This window comes from Triturus cristatus, chromosome 10, assembly GCF_964204655.1.
Source record: "Triturus cristatus chromosome 10, aTriCri1.1, whole genome shotgun sequence".
Classification (NCBI taxonomy): Eukaryota; Metazoa; Chordata; class Amphibia; order Caudata; family Salamandridae; genus Triturus; species Triturus cristatus.
The window spans coordinates 447,578,927-447,601,236 of record NC_140593.1 but is presented as its reverse complement, the minus strand read 5'-3'; the positions used below and the strand labels follow the sequence as shown (position 1 = coordinate 447,601,236).

The 22,310-nt window shown below is 47.9% G+C and overlaps 1 protein-coding gene across 2 annotated transcripts in view; it reads left to right on the top strand.

Moving 5' to 3' along the window:
• The window catches only part of KIF5B (kinesin family member 5B), a 721,610-nt gene that overhangs the window by 541,242 nt on the left and 158,058 nt on the right, over window positions 1-22,310 (top strand). For both annotated transcript variants that reach the window (XM_085631849.1, XM_085631850.1), the window contains exon 21: window positions 11,818-11,878. In XM_085631849.1, coding sequence (XP_085487975.1) covers window positions 11,818-11,878 — 61 coding nt within the window. The remainder of the gene's footprint in view (window positions 1-11,817; window positions 11,879-22,310) is intronic.

Here is a 22,310-nt window from a genome sequence, read left to right as displayed (position 1 = left end):
CATCTATCTAACACAAGTAATTATGTTTTCACAGTTGGTACGATTTTTAAAGAATATTTGTAGTTTGCAAAAATCGACACTTAGAAGAAATTTCTTAGAAAAACAGTCAATGGTTTCCTATGGGAGAAAATTGAGTTAGCTGTAAGTATGCTTGTAAATCCTTTTCAGGGTCAGTGCTGGGCACCAAGATCCAGCACTGGGAACTCTCCTAATAGCAGGTGAGTATTTTCGATATCGTTTCTCGGTTGAGTTTAGGTGAATATTTTAAAGTTTAGAAACTCCACAGAAGAATTTTCAAGTGAAACCAGCCAATGTTACCCTATGGAAGAAAAGTGAGTTATCTGCTTTTGGGTAAGTACTCGACTGGCAGAGTTAAGGTGCTGGGCATAGACTCTGGGGTCTCCCAGGGTCAGGTAAGTACACTTGTTACACCCTAAGCGGCACAGGGGCAGCCGGGTGCAGAGTGAGTTAGGCCCAATGTTATCCTATGGAAGGCAGGGAGCCCTTGATTGGTGGCTGCTGACTGGCAGGCCACGCGGCTGTGGGAGCTGGGCTCCTGGTCACTTGCTCACGGCAAATGGGGAAGTAGGTAGGAGTAGAAGTTGCACTGCCAGGGCCACTCGGGCGGCTGGGTGCAGGGTGCTTTTGAGCCCTCGGGCGCTCAATGGATTGCAATGGAAAAGCTCAAGAACGAACAAAGGCTGCAAGCTCGGGGACGAAGATTCTTCAGGTGCGACCACCACTTTGAGAGGTAAGTTGGGTAGTTGGAGGATAGGTAGGTACCCAGGAGTTGGGCATAGGGGGCTGCAGGGTGCCGGGTGCATGGGTGCCTTTTGATGTCGGGAAATCTTACCCTCTGTTGATCGCGGTTGGGGGGGGCCCTGATTCTGAGGCTGCAGGCGTCGTCAGGAGCGTCGAGGTGGGTCCTTGGGTGCCGGATTCGGGGTCACAGTCGCTGGGGGGACGTCCTCGGGGTCTTTGTCCACTCCAGCACAGGCCAGGTTTGGTGGGTGCAGTGTGTAGGGTTCACGGTTCCTGGCTGGTGCCAGGGGTCAGTTACTTGCTTTGAGCAGTGCCACTGCTCGTGGGAGTCCCAGATGCTCAGAGTCACAAGGTAGTCAGGTCCTCTGGGGTTTGTGAGGTTGCTGGCCACGGGAGATGCCGGGATTTAGCAGGAGCAGTTTCGAGGGTCGCCAGGCCGGTAGGGCTGGGGCCAAAACAGTTGGTGTCTTCCTCTTGTTAGCAGCTGCACAGCAGGTCTTCTTTCTTCTTGATCTTTTTTGCTGTTTCGGAATCTGGAATCTAAGGAAGGAAGGTTCAGGGTGCCCCTAAATACTACATTTAGGGGTGTTACAGGTATGTAAAGGGCAGGGACCACTGGGTCCCTGCCCTAGGGTGGGCACACCCCCTATCCTGCCACTCTCCTGTGGGAGGGGGGGCAGAGGCCTAGTCCTGATTGGGCAGGGCTCCCCATCTTCAAGATGGCGAGAGACCGGGGATGTGCTTCACTTCGCCTCCCCCACCTGAGGGATGGGGTTGGCAGAGGCTGGCACACCCAGTGTCCTTCCTTGGGGTTCCGGCTTGTGTTCCCGCCAGAGTGATGGTTTAGAACCGGTAGGGGCCAGTTGCTGAGTACAGCAAGTGGCCTGGAGAAGCTCACAAAGGCAAGTTGCCTTTGAAGGTTCCCCTGCCCATCTTGGGGGAGGAGACCTAGCACCTCGCCCAGGATGTGCATTTTTGCAAGCCCAGGAGAGCAGATGGCTCTCTACCCAGGGGTCCAGCCACATGTCTGCTGTGTGGCAGCCTAGGCAGCCCCTAAGACTAGACGTGGATTGTAGGTTAGGTTCAGGGGGCATCTCTAAGATGCCCTCTGTCTTGCATTGTGCATTAAATCCTGCACTGGCATCAGTGCAGGTTTAATGTGCTGAGAAGTTTGATACCAAACTTCTCAGTCTTCAGTGGAGCCATCATGGTGCTGTGGAATTAGTGTTTGACGATCTCCCAGCACTATATACTCTTAAATGGCAGCACTGCACTTACAGTGCCCAGGAATGGACCTGAGTACTGTAGGGGCACAGGGCTCATGCTCTACCCACACCACTGGCATAGGGCACCCAGCTAGAGGGGTGGTTGATGTATGTCAGGGCAGTGTATGTTGTGGGCATGGCACACAGGGATGTGTGACATGTCGACTCTGTTTTGTCCTATGCCCAGACACTCAGCCTGCAAGGGCAGTGTGTTTGTGTCAGGGTACAGGGCCTCTAAGGGTGGCAGAATAAGTGCTGCAGCCCTGAGAGGCATTCCCTGGTTACAAGGCCCTGGGTACCTAGGGTACCATTTACCAGGGGCTGACGTGTCCAGGGATTGCCAATTTGGGTTTTAGGTTTCAACACAGTTTTTAGGGAAGTAGGAACATAGCCCCTGGGCACCTGATTGGCAGGCGCCCAGGGCACATTCAGTCAAAGTACATTTAGCAATTCAGCAAAAAGTGGGGGCATACCATGAGAGAAAGATGGCACTTTCTCACACAACCCCCTTCCCCCCCCCCCCCCCCCCCCCCAAAAGAAAGGTGATGAGACTAACCTTGCCCTATGGAGTCTTCATTGTCTAAGTGGAAGAACCTGGAAAGTCCATCTGCGTTGGTATGGGCAGTCCCTGGTGCGTGTTCCACTTCAAAGTCCATTCCCTGTAGGGAGATGGGCCACCTTAGTAGGTTTGGATTTTTCCCCTTTCATCTGCATTAGCCATCTGAGAGGTATGTGGTCAATTTGAACCAGGAAGTGAGTACCAAACAAGTATGGCCTCCACTTCTTCAAGGACCAAACCACAGCAAAGGCCTCCCTCTCAATGGCACTCCAACGCTGCTCTCTGTGGAGTAGCCTCCTGCTTATCAAAGCAACAGGTTGGTCTTGGCCTTCATCATTGGTCTGGGATAGGACCGCTCCTATCCCTAGCTCTCTGGGGCTGACATATGGCCAGGGTTTGCCAATTTAGGTTTTAGGTTCAGCACAGTTTTTAGGGGAGGAACTTAGGCCCTGGGCACCTGGTTGGCAGAAGCCCAGGGCACACTCACTTAAAGTACATTCAGCAATTCAGCAAAAAGTGGGGGCATACCATGCAAGAAAGATGGCACTTTCTCACAGACTTAACTTGTTTTAGGGGAAAGAACCCTGGTACCGAGGTTTGGTCAGCAGACTTCAGTGCACTGTCAGAGCTGAAAAACCGCATCTAGAAGTCAAAAATGGGGCAAAAAGTGGGGGGACAACACAAGTGCAACAAAGTGCCAGCTTTTTGCAAGCACTAACAAAGGATTTAAAACAAAATATTGCACAACAAAGCCACAACAATTCTATGAAATTAGTATGCTAAAGGACATTATGGTTAAGGAGAGTAAAAACGAACAATCTCAAATTAACCAGTTATAGTCAGCACCCGAACGATCTAGGCACACTATAATGGAGGGGAAAAAAACGAAGGTGGACTATGTTAGTTTGATGCTTTTCAACCATAACGGACCTGTTTACAGGGTTTTTAATTTCTTCTTTACTTAACTATAACATACTTTAACATTCTTTTTTCAGTGGAAGCTATATATGTGAAGAATTATAGTCTGCTGTTTTATTTCAAATGTTTTGTGCTCTAGAATATCTGAAAGAGACTATTAGTTATAGATTCCTTTCCTTAGAATTTACCCCCAGGCGTCGGACTGGATCCGGAGAATTTTTTAGTAGCAGTACCCCTGCTCATCGGTAGGTGGCGTAGGCCGACTCCTTGTTCGTCGTTGGCGCCGTGATCACCGGGATGGCGTCGCGGTATGTACTTAGACGCCACCCTCGTGCGCTGACGTCAGTTTTGTATTGTTCGAGGCATATGAGCTGCAGATTATACACTGTGCATAGATCGTCATCTGGTGTTGGGCCCGGATGTTTGCAGTTTGTTTTTCTTCTTGGACAATCTTTGGAAGTCACGAGTTCGGTGACTCCTCCTTCGGTCCGTACTGCGCATGGGCTTCGTCTCCATCCTCAGATTGTTTTTTTCCACCATCGGGCTCGGATGTAATACTTTGTGCTCCGGCTTCGAACTACTCCCGTTCGACCTTCGACGAAAAATCCTCGTCCATCGAGATTCTTCAGACGGAATCATCTTCTTCATCTCTATCTTCGGCACTTCCTCGATTCCAGGCATCGGCAGCGGCCTTCGGGCCTATCTCGACTCCGGTCTCGGCCGATGGAAAGGACTCCCTTCAAGAAGTGCCCAAAATGTGGGTCTAAGTTTCCCACACCGACCTACACCAGGTGTGCAACCTCTGCCTCTCTCCCGAACACGAGGCCCGAGACTGCCCCACTTGTAAGTCTTTTCGATCGAAAAAGGCCATTCGGGATCGACGAGCTCGACGCACCATGGCGCACTCATCGACCTCGGCTCCACCTGACATCTTCGGAGAAGACACCGGAGCTTCGGGACAGCAGCACACCGAACAGGAGGACGATGTCGTCAGCGCTTCCGAAGCTGACGACTCCGACGTGGAGGAGATCACACCGGCGCAGAGGGTCGTGAGTACTCTACCCCCTCCCACTCCGAAAGAGACTCCGGTTACACCTTCGCCTCCGGGCCTAGGGAAAACCAAGCATACCGCTTCCATCACCCCGCCTTCGGGCCCGGTGAAGAGGCATCACAAGTCTCCTGGCGGCTCGGGCTCGAGCCAGCCTGCTAGCGGCGCCGAAAAACACCCTTCGGCACCGAAGAAAACCACACCAAGCTCCTCTCCGAAGCCATCGGTGTCCAAACCTGGCCTCTCGGTGCCGACCAGACATAAATCCCTCGGCACCGACGCTCCCGTGCCGAAGCCTACCTCGGCAGCGAACAAAAATCGGAGGCCCCGAAAAAGCATGGCACGGTTAAACCAACGAAGCCGTTGGCTCCGAAAACATCGGCACCGACAGAGGATTCGGTGCCGGAGGAGCTCTTCACGCCTGATCCTCTGCAAAAGACTTTAACAAAGGATCCAAAGACTGGACATTTGACTTTGTCTTCCAAGAAAAGACATTTAGACAAGCCAGCTCCTCCTCCACCGCCAAAACGGAAGGACTCTGCCACATCCCCCTTCAGAGTACCCTCTCCACCTCCTCCACCTCCTCCCCTTCCCCCATCTCCACCTTCTCCACCCTTGCCTCATCGCTCTCCAACCCCGTCTCCAGACCCTGATGACCAAGGGGATCCCTATTATGATCCAACAGATGCCCCACAGGACCCCACTCCTCCGGGAACACCAGACCCATGGGAGGATTATCACAATCCAGATGTCCTAGATGTGCCTCAGGATGATCTTTATCCATCCAGGCCATCTCCACCGGAGGATTCCCTGGGGTTCCACCACTTGTTGCAGCGGGCGGCACATTATCATGGCGTGGAGTTACACAGTGATCCAGTTGAGGAAGACTTCCTACTTGACTCTTTTGACATCGCAGATACATCTACTGCTATATTGCCCATGCTTAAAGGGGTGACCAAACATGCGGCAGAGGTTTTCAAAGACCCAGCCAGGGCTAGGGTCTTAAACCCCAGAATAGAGAAGAAATATAAGGCAGCCCCCACAGATCCTGCCTATATTAAAGGTCCTGCTCCCTTAGACTCACTAGTGGTATCCACAGCTAGGAAGCGATCCAATTCTCAATCATCAGGTGAGGCTCCACCACCCGATAAGGAGTCCAAGCTCTTAGATTCCTCAGGCAAACGCACTGCCTCGCAAGCTGCCAATATGTGGCGCATCGCCAACACGCAAGTGCTGCTGGCACGGTACGACAGAGCGCACTACGATGAGCTGGAGCCTCTCATGCAACATCTCCCAGAGAAATATAAAAATAAGGCTCATGAACTAATACAAGAGGGAAAGATCATTACCAACACCTCTATTAAATGTGCCCTTGACGCAGCAGACACAGCTTTCAGGGCTATAAACACCAGTGTTCTGCTTCGTCGCCACGCCTGGCTCAGAATCTCCGGCTTTAAGCCGGAGGTCCAAGCATCTATATTAAACCACCCTTTTGACCAACAACACTTATTTGGCCCAAAAGAAGATGAAGCCCTGGAAAAAATGAAGAAGGATACAGATACGGCGAAGTCTATGGGGGCATTACAATCCCACACCCCTAGACGTTCCTTTCGCCGTTCCTCCTTTCGAGGCACTGGCAGAGGTTACTCTGCCGATAACACCTCTACGTCCTACAAGTCCCCTCCTCAGACTACCTTCTCAAAAGGCTATCAAAGAGGTGGATATAGAGGAAACAATAATAAAGGCAGGGGCAAAACCAACACCGCCCGTTCTGCCACTCCGCCCACGCAATGACTTTCCCCCGCTCCCCCCAGACCATTCCACTCCAGTCGGGGGCAGACTACAAGACTTTTAAACCTGGGAGACCATAACATCAGACAAATGGGTGACCCAAATTATTCGATCAGGGTACTGTCTCGAACTAACATCTACCCCCCCAAATATTCCACACAGGCACCGTACAATGTCACAAGAACATACCACACTGCTGAAACAAGAGGTACTCTCCCTCTTGCAAAAACAAGCTATAGAGAAGGTCCCCGTCAATCAGCAAAATTTAGGGGTCTACTCTCTGTACTTTCTGATACCAAAGAGAGACGAGACCCTACGGCCTATTCTAGACCTACGGCCTCTAAATGCATACATACATTCAGACCATTTTCACATGGTAACTCTCCAGCACGTTCTCCCACTCCTCTGTCAGGGCGACTTTCTGACTACACTGGACTTGAAAGACGCATACTTTCATATTCCAATACACCCTTCTCACAGAAAGTACCTCAGATTTGTGGTGGACGGCCAGCATTATCAGTTCAAGGTTCTCCCCTTCGGGGTCACAACCGCACCACAGGTGTTTACCAAATGCCTAGCAGTCGTGGCGGCACACCTCAGAAGACAACACATTCACGTCTTCCCCCTACTTGGACGACTGGCTCATAAAAGCTGCGTCCTACAACCAGTGTGTGCAACATACAAACACTACTATCCAACTACTCCACCAGCTAGGCTTCACGGTGAACCACCAAAAGTCCCAGCTGATACCGTCTCACACAAAGCAATACCTCGGTGCCACTATAGACACCTCAAAAGCTATAGCCTATCCCAACTCAGCCAGAATCGCAAGCATACAAGCCTTGCGCCAAAGATTCCTTCTTCAGCACTCTCTCCCAGCAAGAGTGTTCATGAAGCTAATAGGGATGATGGCATCTTGCATCTTGCATCTTCATAGTGCCTCATGCAAGACTCCACATGCGTCCACTCCAAGAGTGCCTAGCACGCCAGTGGAACCAGGCCCAGGGACAGCTGACGGATCTGGTGTTGGTGGACGGTCGCACCCATCGCTCTCTGCAGTGGTGGAACACCACAAACCTTTCCAAAGGGCGACCGTTCCTGGACCCGGTTCCTCAGGTGATTCTAACAACGGACGCATCGCTCTCCGGCTGGGGAGCGCACCTATTACACCTCACAGTGCAAGGTGTATGGACGCCACAACAGAGGTTACTCCACATCAATCATCTGGAGTTATTGGCGATCTTTCTAGCCCTGAAATTGTTTCAGAAACAAATCTCAGCCAAAGCAGTCCTCATTCGCACAGACAATATGACTGCAATGTATTATATTCAAAAACAGGGGGGGACACACTCTCCCCAGCTCTCTCGCTTAGCACAGAGCATGGGCAATCCCACAAAAAATCTTTCTCCTGGCACAACACGTCCCAGGTATACAAACACCATGGCAGATCTGCTCAGCAGACAAACGCAGCAAATGCACGAATGGGAACTGCATCCACAAGTTCTTCACCCATTCTTTCACAAGTGGGGGCATCCACAGATAGACCTCTTCGCCACCCACGAAAACAAAAAATGCCCAAGCTTCGCCGCCAGATACCCACACCCATTCTCCAAAGGCAATGCGATATGGATGAACTGGTCAGGCAAATTTGCATACTCCTTTCTACCTCTCCCGCTAATTCCATTAGTGGTAAGGAAGCTACAACAGCACTCCCTCACACTCTTTCTGGTAGCTCCAACATGGGCCAGGCAGCCGTGGTACACCATACTACTACAGCTCTCGGTGGTACCACATCAAAAACTGCACCTGTCCCCATGCCTCCTAACCCAGAACCATGGAGAAATCAGGCACCCGGACCCAGCTCAGCTCAACCTTGCGATCTGGCTCCTGAAATCTTAGAATTTGGATACCTTAACCTTCCCCCTGATTGCATGAACATTATCAGGGAAGCCAGACGTCCTACCACTCGAGCATGCTATGCCGCAAAGTGGAAGAGATTTGTTGTTTACTGCCGTAACAATACAATCAACCCTTTAGATGTATCCATACAGCACATCAGATGCTATCTGCTCCATCTTCAAAGGTGTAACCTGGCGTATTCATCCATTCGTCTACACCTAGCAGCAATTGCTGCTTACCTGCAAAACAGACAGCATTTATCACTTTTCAGAGTGCCTGCTATCAAAGCCTTCATGGAAGGCCTTAAAAGAGTAATTCCGCCCAGGGCACCACCCTCACCTGTGTGGAATCTAAACGTAGTTCTTGTAAAGGCTAATGGGTCCGCCTTTCGAACCAATGCATAAATGTGAGCTACAGTTCCTTACTTGGAAAACAGCTTTCCTCGTAGCTATCACTTCCCTTAGAAGGGTTAGCGAAATACAAGCATTCACTATACAAGAACCCTTTTTACAGATACATCACAGCAAGGTGATACTTCGCACAAATCCAAAATTTCTGCCCAAGGTCATTTCCCCCTTGCATCTCAATCAATCGGTGGAATTACCGGTTTTTTTCTCGCAACCTCAATCTGTTGCGGAAAGGGCTCTACATACACTTGATGTTAAAAGGGCTTTACTGTACTACATACAAAGAACGCAACCTTTCAGAAAGACTAAACAGTTGTTTGTCGCCTTCTCTCCACCGCATAAAGCCAACCCCATCTCAAAATCAGAGATAGCTAGGTGGATTGTAAAATGCATACAAATTTGCTATCACAAAGCAAAAGAACATTATCTTTTCCACCTAAAGCCCACTCTACAAGAAAGATAGGGGCTTCTATGTCTTTTCTAGGGAACATACCCTTAGATGACATCTGCAAAGCAGCCACATGGTCAACACCGCACACCTTCACAAAACATTACTGTGTAGACGTGCACTCCAAACAACAAGCTAGTGTGGGCCAGGCTGTACTAAAGACACTGTTTCAAACCACTGCAACGGATACCGGTGGTCGCCGCTAGGGTTGGGTACTGCTATATAATCTATGCACAGTGTATAATCTGCAGCTCATATGCCTCGAACGGAATATGCTACTTACCAGTATGCATCTGTTCTTGGCATGTAGAGCTGCAGATCTATACACGCCCACCCGCCTCCCCGGCTACCTGTATCCGTTCCAGTCTATCTTATTTAGATACAACACACATGGGTTTCTTTACTATTATCACTACGCTCCATCTTTTCCCTGCTGGCGAAAAAAAATCTGAGGATGGAGCCGAAGCCCATGCGCAGTACGGACCGAAGGAGGAGTCACCGAACTCGTGACTTCCAAAGATTGTCCAAGAAGAAAAACAAACTGCAAACATCCGGGCCCAACACCAGATGGCGATCTATGCACAGTGTATAGATCTGCAGCTCTACATGCCAAGAACAGATGCATACTGGTAAGTAGCATATTCCTTTCCGTGCCCACCAGCGCAGATCTGGAGAGAGCGGTACCCTTAGTCACTTTTTGACTAAATCTTTTCGAGCCGTGTTGACTCCTGGTGCACGTAGGGATGTCACGTCGGACTGGCTTCAAGGCTTGTGAGGCCTGTCACAAGTTGATGTCGGTTAGGGACCCTCATCTCGTGTGCCTCTGGTGTCTGGAGCGCGACCAAAACCTGAAGGCGTGCTCCAACTGTCGGGCCATGAATCCGAAGTCTTTGTGGGAGCTGTCCTGAAAGCTTCCGGAGGCCTGGCAGTCTCCTCCGCTCCACTCGAGGTTCCGGTCGAGAGGGAGGTCGCAGAGCCATCACCACCACTCATCGTCGAAGTCTTAGGGTAAGTCGAAGCACAAAAAGAAGGAGAAGAAGTACCGTACCTCTTCACGTTCTACCCGTCCATCGACCGACGCGGGATGCGGATGGTGGTCGTCCTGCAGCTCTGCCTGCGAAGCCTACTGGGTCGGCCCGAGCTTTCCTTCTTTTCCGACAGCCAGAGCGTCCCCTGCCCGACTTCGTAGTTTTTACGAAGCCCTTCATTCGATCTTTAGGTAGCACAAAACAATTCCGGGTGGATAACCTGCTCTTTGTTGGCTATGTGGGCGCCATGAAAGGTCAGGCCGTGCAAAAATGAACCATCTCTCAGTGGGTCGTTCTTTGCATCAAAATTTTGTTATTCCTTGGCAAAGAAGGAACCTCCAGTAGGACTGCGCGCTCATTCCACCAGGGCGACGGCAGATACTAATGCTTTGGTATGTGGAGTCCCCCTCAGTGACATCTGCCAGACAGCCATGTGGTCATCCCTGCACACGTTCACAAAACACTGTTGCCTGGACAGCCAGGTCTGGAGAGACTGCTTCTTTGGCCGTTCAGGTCTCCAGGACTTTCTGGTGTGAACTTACTTCGCAAACCCACCTCCGGGGTTGGTATTGCTGGGGTATCTATTCTAAGGTAAGAAATCTATAACTAATAGTCTCTTTCAGATGAACAAGTTACTTACCTTCGGTAACGATATATCTGTAAGAGACATATATTAGTTATAGATTCCTTACCGTCCCACCCATCCTCCCCCTTCTGCGCACTGACTTCTAGGGTAAAGGACTCCCTTTCAGGGCCCTAGTTTTGTGCACCAATGGTCAGTGTCTTTCATGGCTCTGCGCTTCTGGCGTGGAATGTTGTGTAAAGAACGGACGTCCGCGCGCAAGGGCGGTGTCTAAGTAGATACTGCGATGTCATCCCGGCGATCACAACGACCGACGTGCAGGGGTACTGCTCCGAAAAAATTTCTCCGGATCCAGTCTGACGCCTGGGGGTAAGGAATCTATAAGTAATATATTTCTCTTACAGATCTATCGTTACCGAAGGTAAGTAACATGTTCTTTAGGTATTATCTGGAACAAAAAAACCGTTACCCCTTGCATGTTCCTGTGATCTAGCAACAGCCTTTTGATTACATCTAAGGATGCCCACATAGAGGAACCAGAGTTTGCTTTTAAGTCCAACACCAAATTTGCCTGGCTTTTCTGGCTGTACTGAGTCACAAATTCTAAAGAAGTAGGATGAAACTAGGGGAAAAGTGGTCCTGCGTTGCTTGTGTTCTAGTTCAGTGAGGACCTGGCCTAGCAGTTTGGGCTGGACTGTTCCCATTGGAGGAGGGTCAAGACAGATTTGCGGATGAATGGGTCCAAACTGAGATGGCATGGTGTGCAAAATAACAATGGACTTGGATGCAAACTGAGTAATTGCCAGTGGCTGAGATTAATTCAAGCATTCCATCCATCACTTTTTTGTATACTTTAGTGGTCCACATATGCTAGGCAAATACTAGGGTAGAGTCAGTCTATTAGGGTACGGACTTCACTTTATTGTGGCAAAATTAGGTGAAATAATAAATGTGGTTGAGAAGGACCGTAAAAAGTGATTGTTCTTTGTTATTATGGAAAATACTCTGTGTGATTTGAATCTATTTTAACCGCAAATACATTGCACATGTATTATTTATATAATTTGAATGATATTCATAGAAAATGTATGTTTTAATTTCATCTGCAGAGTTATGCAAGACAGGCGTGAGCAAGCCAGGCAAGACCTGAAGGGCTTGGAAGAGACCGTGGTAAGTAGGAGGATTGCTTTAGGGATGCTTGCTGAGAAATATTAATTGTGAAGGGACTGGGTTTAGCATAGCATGTGTTTCTGCAGCCAACACATGCTATCAATGGAGTAGGTTACTTAACATGTAAGTATCTATTTGTAGCGTGTGGTGCTGCAGATTCACATGAACCTCTCCTGCAGGCATTAGGTGATGAGAAGAATACACACAAATACAGCATGTTCAACAGCAAATGCTAACTTAGCAGACTGTATTCTCACTCCATATATGGCATGGGGAAAAAATCATTATCTAACAAAGGAGCCGTTAAACATATGCAATACTTCGAGAGGGAGGAGAAACAATACATAATGCAGATCATAAAACTTCCTTGAGAAAAATAACTTGCAGAGTCCAAGCCCAACACTAGATGGCGGGAGTATGTATTGCATGGGAATCTGCAGCACTACACGCTAAAAATAGATGCTGACAGGGTAAGTAACATACTTCTTTCCTACCATTACTATGTCTACTACAGATTCTGTAGCTTTTGAAATAGCCCAGGCATTGGTCTGGGACCGAGTAAATCTTTTGCATTGTAGCGGCACACTGGCACGTCATTTGTGATCCTGTCCCCTACAACCAAGGAGAACGCTCGAGTAATTATGGCACCTCCTCATACATGCCTGACGGAATGGTTTTTTCGGTACCACAGGTGTTAATTTCGATAGTCCTGCAAGAATTTTGCCCACAGCTTGGTTTTGTTTGCTCATATTTAAATACGGTGTCAGGTGATAGGATTTCATAACCACTTTTACTGGTGTTCCTGATGGATACTTATTCCTGCAGATTCCTCACTTGTAGAACAACCCGAGGTGTCAGACTGGATCCAGAAACTTCAAAGTTTCAAGGTCAGTGGTAGAGGGCGCTGGATTCAGTCATGCCAGAAGAGACGTCAGATGACACCACCGAGCCCACGTAGGGCCTTCCCTGGCGTACCAACGTCAGTTCCCTTTTTCTGCACCTTTGATGTGGATCCGTAGCTCATAAATACTATGTATGCAGTACCTTCTATAAAAGAATGTCTGCAAAAGAATGTCTCCTTCAAAAACGTCTGCATTTAAGCTTTGCAGGGAATGTGATCGACAAATGTCCAAGACAGATTCCCATGCCATTTGTCTATGGTGAATGGGCTCAGACCACAACACTGTTGTGTTCTTCGTGCGTCAGTATGAATCCTAAGGCCTTTAAGGAATGCAAGGTCAAATTGTTTATAGCCTGGGCAAGCGATATCACCAAAAACCGTCCCACTGATCCTGGTCTCCATCGACGTCGTCAGGTTAAAGGCACCACAAACATAAAAAATGGACAAGATGTGGCCTAGAGGTAGTTCTCCTCAATTCTCTCCCTCTCCCCTTGTCCTCGGAGCTGGAGCTCATCCTTATCCCCATAGAGAATTCTCTGAGCAGACCTGCTTCCCAGAGAAATTGCTTGTGGACTGACAACCAGCAATTCATTATTCGCGGGCCCAGACAATTATCGACTTCCTAGTGCGATCCTACAGTTTTTAACGCCATACATGCCATTTTCACAAAGGCATTTGGGCCTGACAGAGCTGCAAAGCTTCCCTCTCTTAATGCCCTTGGGGGCCATTCCTGTGGATCCGACGCCATACTGCTTCAACTCGGCAATTCGCTTCATGGCGGCCATACCGCCGCCAACATCTCCACCTGTGCCACCTCCACCGGCGCGGAGCCACTGGCACCACACTCCGATGTCGAGCCACGAATTCACTCCCACCAAGAGGCCCAGAGGGTTCTTGAAGAGGAGGCGTATATAGCCTGACCGCCATTAAAGTTTCAGAACTGACTGCTCCACTGGAGCACTTTTCTGACGACAATCCCATGCAAGTACCCCTTGATCCTCAAGGACTGCTCTTTGCAAACAGGCCTGGCACCTCACCAGAACGCGCTATGGATAATACCACCGGGCCACCTACTTCAGAGGTTGTCTCACCCCTCAAAGTGATGCTCAAGGCTGCTGAGGTGCTGAACCTGAAATTTCCCACAACTGAAACTAAAACTAATGTCCTCACTGAGGTTCTGCTTCATTTGGTGGCTCCAGCTGAGCCGATGCTCTGCTAGGCACAGTACTACCAACATAGGAGAAACCCTCCTCTGCATAAATCACCTGCTGATATCGTTTGGCTTCTGGCGACCCAGCCTCCTTGACTTCTCACCCATTCCCAGAAAGCCTAGGTATACAAGCCTCCTGGTGAGGAGCACAATCTGGTGGCACCTTTCCAACGGTGCGTTCTGACAGAGAATCAAAAAGGATGGGGGCTTTGGGGAAGATAGTCTTCCCAGCAGGGAGCATAGCTCTCTAATCCCTTAATGCAAATTGCTTGCTTGCAAGATACAACCATGCTTTGTGGGGCAAATGATACTCCCTCATGTACTGCTTGACATGAAAAAATAATTCCAAGAAGTCCTAGCCGATGGTCAGAATGCTTCACAGCGCATCATAAATTCTAGCTTGGATACCTTGGATTCGGTCACCAGAGGAGTGGCCACCAGCATCTTAGTAAAACAGCATGCTTGGCTTTTGACGTTGAATTTGTCGTTGAATGTCCAAGCCAAATTCATCGATCTTCCTCTCCACGGCTTTCAACTCTTTGGAGATAAAGCTGACTCTGCACTGGAGTGGTTTAGGTCCTGCAAACACACTGCGAGATCCTTAGGGTTGCAGCCTCTGCCTGCCAGGGACTATAGAAGCTTTCGGCTCTTTCATCCCCGCCACTACCCAATGTCCCTCCTTCAACAACAGCAGCTGCAGAACCCATTGTCGAACAGTACAAAGGCTGTGGCAAAGCTAGAGGTCGCAGAACTACTCTGCAACCCTCCTCCTCATCCACCTGCCTTGCCCTCCTTCCAAAAATCTGACCATCCTGCAACAGGAGGTGGCAGCTGTTTTTCTCAAAGAAGCAGTAGAGCTAGTGTCCGAAAAGGAAAAGAGCCATGGTTGTTAAGAATGTTACTTCCTGGTGCCCATGAACGACCGCGGTCTCCGCCATATATTCTAGATCTCAGGAGCTTGAACATTTTCCTCAAAAAGGAGAAGTTCAAGATGCTGACCGTAGCTCAAGTTCTACTGGCGTTGGCGCTTGGAGATTGTGGGAGTACACATCCTACATGTCTAGGGACACCATCCAACTGGCGGTTTGTGGCGGGCCCTGTACACTACCAGTTTGTGGTACTATTCTTTGGATTGACATGGGCACCTCAAGACTTTACGAAGATGAATGCAGTAGTGATAACCCATTTCAGATGGTCTGACCTCCCCATCTTTCCATATCTGGACGACTGGCTCCTCAAAGCCAGTTTGCCAGAGTTGGTGTTGGACCATCTGCAGCCAACAGCACCTCTGCTGTTCAACCTGGGCTTTTCGGTCAACAAGCCCAAATCTAACCTGTGGCCCTCCCAACAAAATCAGAGTCCGTACTACCAAGGGATCTGGCTCACTGCCAATAACCTAGCAGGGTCTCTGAATGTCTGAGCCGACAGTCTGAGCTAGTGTTATTTTGCGAATCTCTACCAGAGCCTTGGGAGGACGGGTTTCAGTAAAAGGGCAACTTTCAGCGGCACTGCTCATTTCCCCACATACCCTTGATTCCTCTGGTTCTGAGGAAGAGTTGCCAAGACTGGGCCCTAGTCATTCTCATCAACCCGGATATTCCGAGAAGGATGTGGTATGCACACCTCCTGCGCTTTACTATGTGTCTGCCATTCAAGTCGAATCTTCTCTCCCCGTCGTGTGGAATGTTTCGGCACCCCAATTTCCGAGACCTCCGCCTGCTTGAAGATTGAGCTGCATCAACTGAGCTCCTTTCAGCTACCACCAGAAGTTGTGGAAATCTTCTTAACTGCGCGTCTCCGTTCCACTATGATGGTCTTTTCCAATAGATGGGGCAACTATGCATGTGCTGCAGTTTGCGCTTTCCTTGGCTCAGAGGGAAGTGCCATTGGAACTGTGAAGGGTTATTTAGCTGCCTTGTTTGCCAGATCACTTTTCCCTGTTTAAGTAACAGTGGTTGTGTTTTCTCAAAGGCCTGACTGACCTTTTTCCTCCCTTTGTGATTCCTCAGTGGGTCTTTAATCTGGTTATTACATTTTTGATTTGTTCCCCATTTGAGCTCCTTCACAGTTGTGGTAGCACCCTTGGTTTGTTAACTATCAAAGCTGTATTTTTGGTTGCAATAACTTCTGCTACGAGGGTCAGTGAGTTATAAGACCTTCGCAGTCGCCCTCCTTTCACAATATGTTTCGAAGACAAGGTGATGTTTCGAGTCAGGGCTACTTTAATTCCCACCTGTTCATTCTTTTCCATCTTGCCCAGTCCATTATCCTTCTCACTTTTTACCCTCCCCCCTCATCCCACAAAAGAGGAGGAGGGGTTGCATCATTTAGATCCTAGGAGAGTAGTCAATTACTACCTTAATCGCACCCAGGAAAACCGATTGCATGATAGCTCTCCATTGGCTACTGTGGTGCCAGAAAGGGGAAAGCGGTTCAGAAGAGGACACCATCACAGTGGGTAATTCTCTGCATTAAAACGTGCTATGCCTTGGCAAGGAAAGAACCACCAGAAGGTATCCATGCTCATTCCACCAGAGCCAAATCTACCACTTATACTCTAGCATGGGATGGGGTTTTGATTGTGAATGTGTGCTAAGCAGCAACATGGGCCTCCCAGTGCACATTTGCAAAAAAACATTATCTGGACTCTGAAGTGATACGGGATGATCACTTCGCCAGGTCAATCCTACAGGACTTCTGGTATAATCATCCATCAACCCTTCTCTAAGGCGGGGGGATTGCTGTAGAACCTGTTCTGCAGCCGAGGAATCTGTAGGTCGAAGTATCAATCAGAAGAAAGAGTTACTTACCTGCGGTAATAATCTTTCTGGTGGATACTCTACCAACAGATTACTCACTGACCCACCCATCTTCCCCTTTGATAGATGATTTCTGCACTCCAATTAATAAAATTCCCTTATGCATTCTTTTGGTACTGCAAAAAGGTTATATTGATGTCAGTCTACCCTCTCACTTTGGAGGCTTGGAAAAAACAGAGGGTAAGTGACGTGAGTACGGAAGAGCGGGCGTTATATGGGTTTGGTGGAGTCATCTGACGTCACTTCTGGCGCCGACCGAGTCCAGTGCCCTCTACTGGCAACCTTGAAGCATTAAAGTTTCTGGCTCCAGTCTTACGCCAGGGGTTGTTTTACCTGTCAGGAATCTTCAGGTAAATGAGTATCCACCAGAAAGATAGTTACCGTAGGTAAGTAACTTTTTCTTTTGGAGTAGGAGTGTCCTCAATGCCTGCTAACATTTTGAAACCGGTCTCAGGATGGCCTCTCTGTTTTGCAGTTCTGTTGCCTGAAAGTATGATTACTCTATTGTGTTGGTGTCAAAGTAGTATCAGATGTCATTGCCATAATGGGAAGTTCTGGAGAGTCCTGATGTTACAGAAATTGCTATTCCTGCAAAAGGAGAAAATTGATTCCTACCCAGAACAGGAGCTGGTTTTGAAGCAGCTGGAAATGCGACTCCGAAATGCAGGTCTTTAAGCGGCATTTAGGAGAGGGGCAACAGTCGTTGAACGTGTTTTAACATTGAATGTTAAATGCGATGCTAGAGCTTGAATCATATTTAGATACTTTTACTGCTTATATATTGGATATAATTATGTGAGGAAACTATTTTACCATGCCTGTTGTGCAGTATGGATCCAAGATTATTGCTCCAGTGGTATCGAGTTGTTTGGTGATGCATGGTAAGACTTGCTGTGGCTATGCTAATTAAGACACAGGCAAGACGCATGAAACCTTCTGTGCACACTCCATAACCTATCCTGCTGCACAATTCCAAACAATCTGTCGTCGAAGTTGAATTTTTGGAGATAGTAAATAAAGGATGTTGTGCAATAATCTAGACATGAATATGATGCCTTGAATTACTGGTTCATGACAGTGTAATGGAAGTAATGGACATATTTTTTGTAGAAAGAGTAACCGTATCAATTTGAAGTCTCATGAAATCTCCTTGTTAAAAACTAATCTCAAATTTAGCGCATGTATAGACCAAATAGCTGGGGTGCACCCAGTTCACTTGGCCACAAATCATTTCACGAGGCTTTCAGTCTTCTTAGTATCCAGTTTAGAAACATTATTTGCCATTGAAAAAGCAACTGAAGAGAGACATTATTTATGCTTCTCTTTTTCATTCCTGACAAACTGTCCACTCGAATAATCATTTGGCTATACTATGCATATATCATGAAATGTAAGCCAAAGGAGTGCCTCAAGTGGGCCAAAGGTGTATATGTTAAAGTTTGCCTCAGAGAGGAGCCCTGAGATACCCCTTATTTAACTTCACTAAAAAGGCTGAAAAGGGAGTTTCTTCACTTGAGATAAATCTTGCAAAGAAGAAATGAGCCAGGCTAGTACAATGTCATGTCTCATTTATGTGAACATTGACAATATTATGGGAGATGCTATAAAATGCAGCAGAGAGCTCTAATGAAATTAGCGGTTCCCTGCCATCCTAGTCTATCATCCAACACAGATAGTAGGTCTGTCTCCCCGCTATGCAAAAGACTGAAGCCCGATTGAGCTGGATTCAGATTTGACCATTATCTTGTTTTGATGACGTGTGCAGTAGCTAAATAACATACATAAGAATCATAAGAATCCTGGATTGTAAAAAAAAAAGACAGACCTTCCAAATCTTTTGACAAATAATCTGCTAAATCACAGATCTTTGAAAGGAATAACCGGAATGTTGCCTCCGCTAGGAGTAAATAGTGAATCTACAGTCTTGAATATTCATTTTGTTGCATTAGCAGCAAGAAAGGTTTGCCTGAAAATAGGTGTGTGCTTCTTGGATTTAATTTTTTATTCTCTTGTAGTATCTGTGAACTATGGCGTGATTAAGATGGACTTGTAGGCTTGGAACCTCAATGTAGTGCTCACACAGCTAATGAAAGCACCATTTGAGCCTATTCACAAAGCTACACTGCATATGCTCACACTAAAGACAACCTTCCTAGTGGCTATCACATCACTACGAAGAGTAAGTGAATTGCAAGCGTTAACGCTCCAAGAGCCCTACCTGCAAATACACAGTGATAGGATTGTCATGACCACGGACCCGCATTTCATGCCAAAGGTGGTGTCTAAGTTCCACATCAACCAGACGGTTCAAATACCAAGTTTTTTCCAAAAACCGTCCACGAGCACAGAAAGAGTCTTACACACACTGGACGCTAGGAGGGCAGTGATGTACTATATGGAGAGGCCAAAAGAATGCAGAAAAACAAAGCAATTTTTTGTATCCTTCGCCAGCGTTTTTTGGGACGACCTGTTACCAAAAATACCATTGCACGATGGATTGCACAAACCATTCTGCTCTGCCACAAGCAGGCAGCTCAGCCATTACAAGGAGCAGTTCATGCTCACTCAACAAGGAAGAAAGGAGCAACAATTGCGTTTCTAGCAAACACACCTATCCAAGACATTGGCCAAGCGGCAACATGGTCTTCAGTGCATACGTTCACTAAGCACTACTGTGTGGATATCCAAATTAACAACGAAGCGCAAGTGGGACAGAAGGTCTTGCAACACATTTTCAGTAACCAGTGCTCATCTTCCACCCAACCTCCACTTTGAGGAGAAACCGCTACAAAGTCGATGAACAGCATAGTGAATACAGAAAGATTCACGCTGCAAAACGTATAGGTTCGTAGATTTGCAGCTTGAAGACTTTCTGGATTCACTAGCGAACCCACCCTCCTCTGCCAGAAAGATGAGACAGGAGGATAAAAGGGGGCTAGAAGGTGAAAAGAATTTACAAGGATTAAATAAGAAAACAAAGGGAGAAAAAAGAATCCGAAGATGGCGACCAAAGGTGGGAGCTTCCGGAGGAAGCGCGTCGACGTCACGAAGGACACCAAATGGAGGCATGTCGACGCCCACCTGGGCCACGAAAAAAAGAAAAAAAAAGAGAATAAATACTACAATTCCGGACCCAACCACTAGATGGCGGAATAATGCACAGCATAGTGAATCCTGAAAGTCTTCAAGCTGCAAAACTACACCAACAGGTAAGAAACTATACGTTCTGTGATAGAAGCTCGCTGATAAACCTGGGCCTATTCCAGCTCCAGGTCCTGGTCACTCTCGAAGCCACCTTGGGAAATTTGAAGTCCAATTCAAAAGACATAACACGTCATAGACTATAGAAGTCCAGATGCAATTTGTCTCCTTCCAGTGACTCCCACTCCTGGGAGAAGTCGCAGTCGCCACTAAAAGCATCTGACTCTGCCTCAGTCATCTGACTTGAAGCCTATTCCTAATCTGGTCTCAATGCACCCTAAACTTCCTGGGCCATCGTCGACCCTGCAGCAAGTGAATGATTTCAGAGGGGGCCTGATACAGCTGTTTGGACAACTCCAGGTTCTTCGCATTTGCGCCTTCACACCCCATGGATCCACTGGATCCCCCATTTGGCCTTCAGTCTGCAGGGTCTACCAAGTTGCTGACTGACCTTTTTAGACCCGACCAGGCCACGTCCAGCAGACCAGTGGCCTCGTTGGTTTCACTTGTGCCAACGCATGTGTTGGCTCCAGAAGTGCTGATTCTGTCTTCAACCCCTTTACCAGTTTTGAATGTGGAGGCTTATTTGGCCTTATCCTAGCTGATTTATTGTTAAGAGGTTACAAAAGCGCAGCTTGAGGTCTGACAGGATTCCCCGACAGCAGCACTAACTGGACTTCAGTATTGCCAAAGGCTTAAGACCTTATTTCTATCAAATGCTGTCCTGGTCCTTCAGAACATTCTGCATGATGATGATGAGGAGGAGGGGGTAGACCATTAACCCCGCCCCCCACCCCCTCCCAGTTACACCAATGATAATTTGCATGCAGACATAAAGAGTGCTACTGGTCTGGATAATTCCCCTAGGATGGATTTGGACTCTCCACTTGGGGTCCCCACAGAGGAGAGTGCCTCATTTGCTCTGGCAATTGGCAGATCAGCAGAAGTATTTGACCCAAATTTCATGTAGTAAAATGTGAAGGCAAATCTGCAGAGATTTTAAGATCCCTTGCTACTCTTTAATGAGGCTCTTTGACAGCCACTTGGTCTATGCCGTGCTTAGCTCCACCAGTGATTCACCCTACAGCTAGATGGCATAGGCCTGCCCCTGGCAACCCCTCTTCTTTGCCCAGCACTCTACTCCTGAGAAGTCGGTGTCTCAGGCTTCCACCAGCAAGGTCAACCATAGTGCATTCTCCATAGACCTGACTGACAGGGATTTGAAGGTCAATGATTTATTTGGTAAGAGGGTTTTCTCCTCTGTCAGTTTGGCATTGAGATTCCTTAATGCTGTGTGCCTGCTAGATTGCTTTACACATCCTCGCTGCGATATATCCAGCGAGCTCTAGCTGAAGAATTCAGAAGTGTTTTTGCATAGATAGTCCATCACGTTCAGGATGCGGCTAAGTAAGTATTACCAGCTGGTCTGGACACAACAGATTGCCTGGGTTTTCCATGGGTACTAGTGTACTGATCTGATAACACCCATAGATGTGCTACAAAATGTTCTGTGGACTTGCAGCCATCTCTTGTGCTGGCTTCAGGTTTCTTGAGAGAAAGGGGATTCTGCCCTGGAGTGCATCAGGGAGTCATTTCAAGAATAGTTTTTTGGGCTAATTGTCACAAGCCCATCATTCCCACCAACAATACCTTAACTCAGGGGGGTATTTGAGTGGCTTTGTTTATCACGAAAGACAGTCCTTGCAGCCAGTGCAACAGCCCAAATGGTCTTTTCATGTTTCCAGAGGCGGCAGTGGCCATAGCCAGCAGCATTTAAAACTTACATTTTCTTCCTCCATTGCTGCAACTGCATGTAATCTGCTATGATTACCCTTACGTTTGTCATATTGGCCAGTAGGGGTCAAGATATGCTTTTTTCTTCTCATCTGCCTTGCAGTTACCTCAAACAAAGGGTTCTGCAGGATGTTCAACTTGGTTACGTCCTTCTGTTCCTGTCTTACACCTTCATGCTCCTCCTTTACCTACTCAGACTTCGGCTCATTATGCCTCTTACATTCTTAGGACGTTCAATTACTGTTGGCCATAGGGTCCATAGAATGTGTTCCCAAGAAGGCCAAGGGCACAGCATGCTACTCCTGCTACATTTGGTGCCCAAGGTGGACTCTGGGCTCAGATTGATTCTAGATCTTTAGTTTTAGAATAATTTTCCCTTGAAAGGGCAAGTTTTAAATGCTGTTTCTAGCCCTGGTCCTTTCTGCCTGGGATCAAGGGGATTGGATAGTGTCTTGAGATTTGAACTTGCAGGATGCATCCTTTCAAGTATTGGTCCTGTAGTCCCCA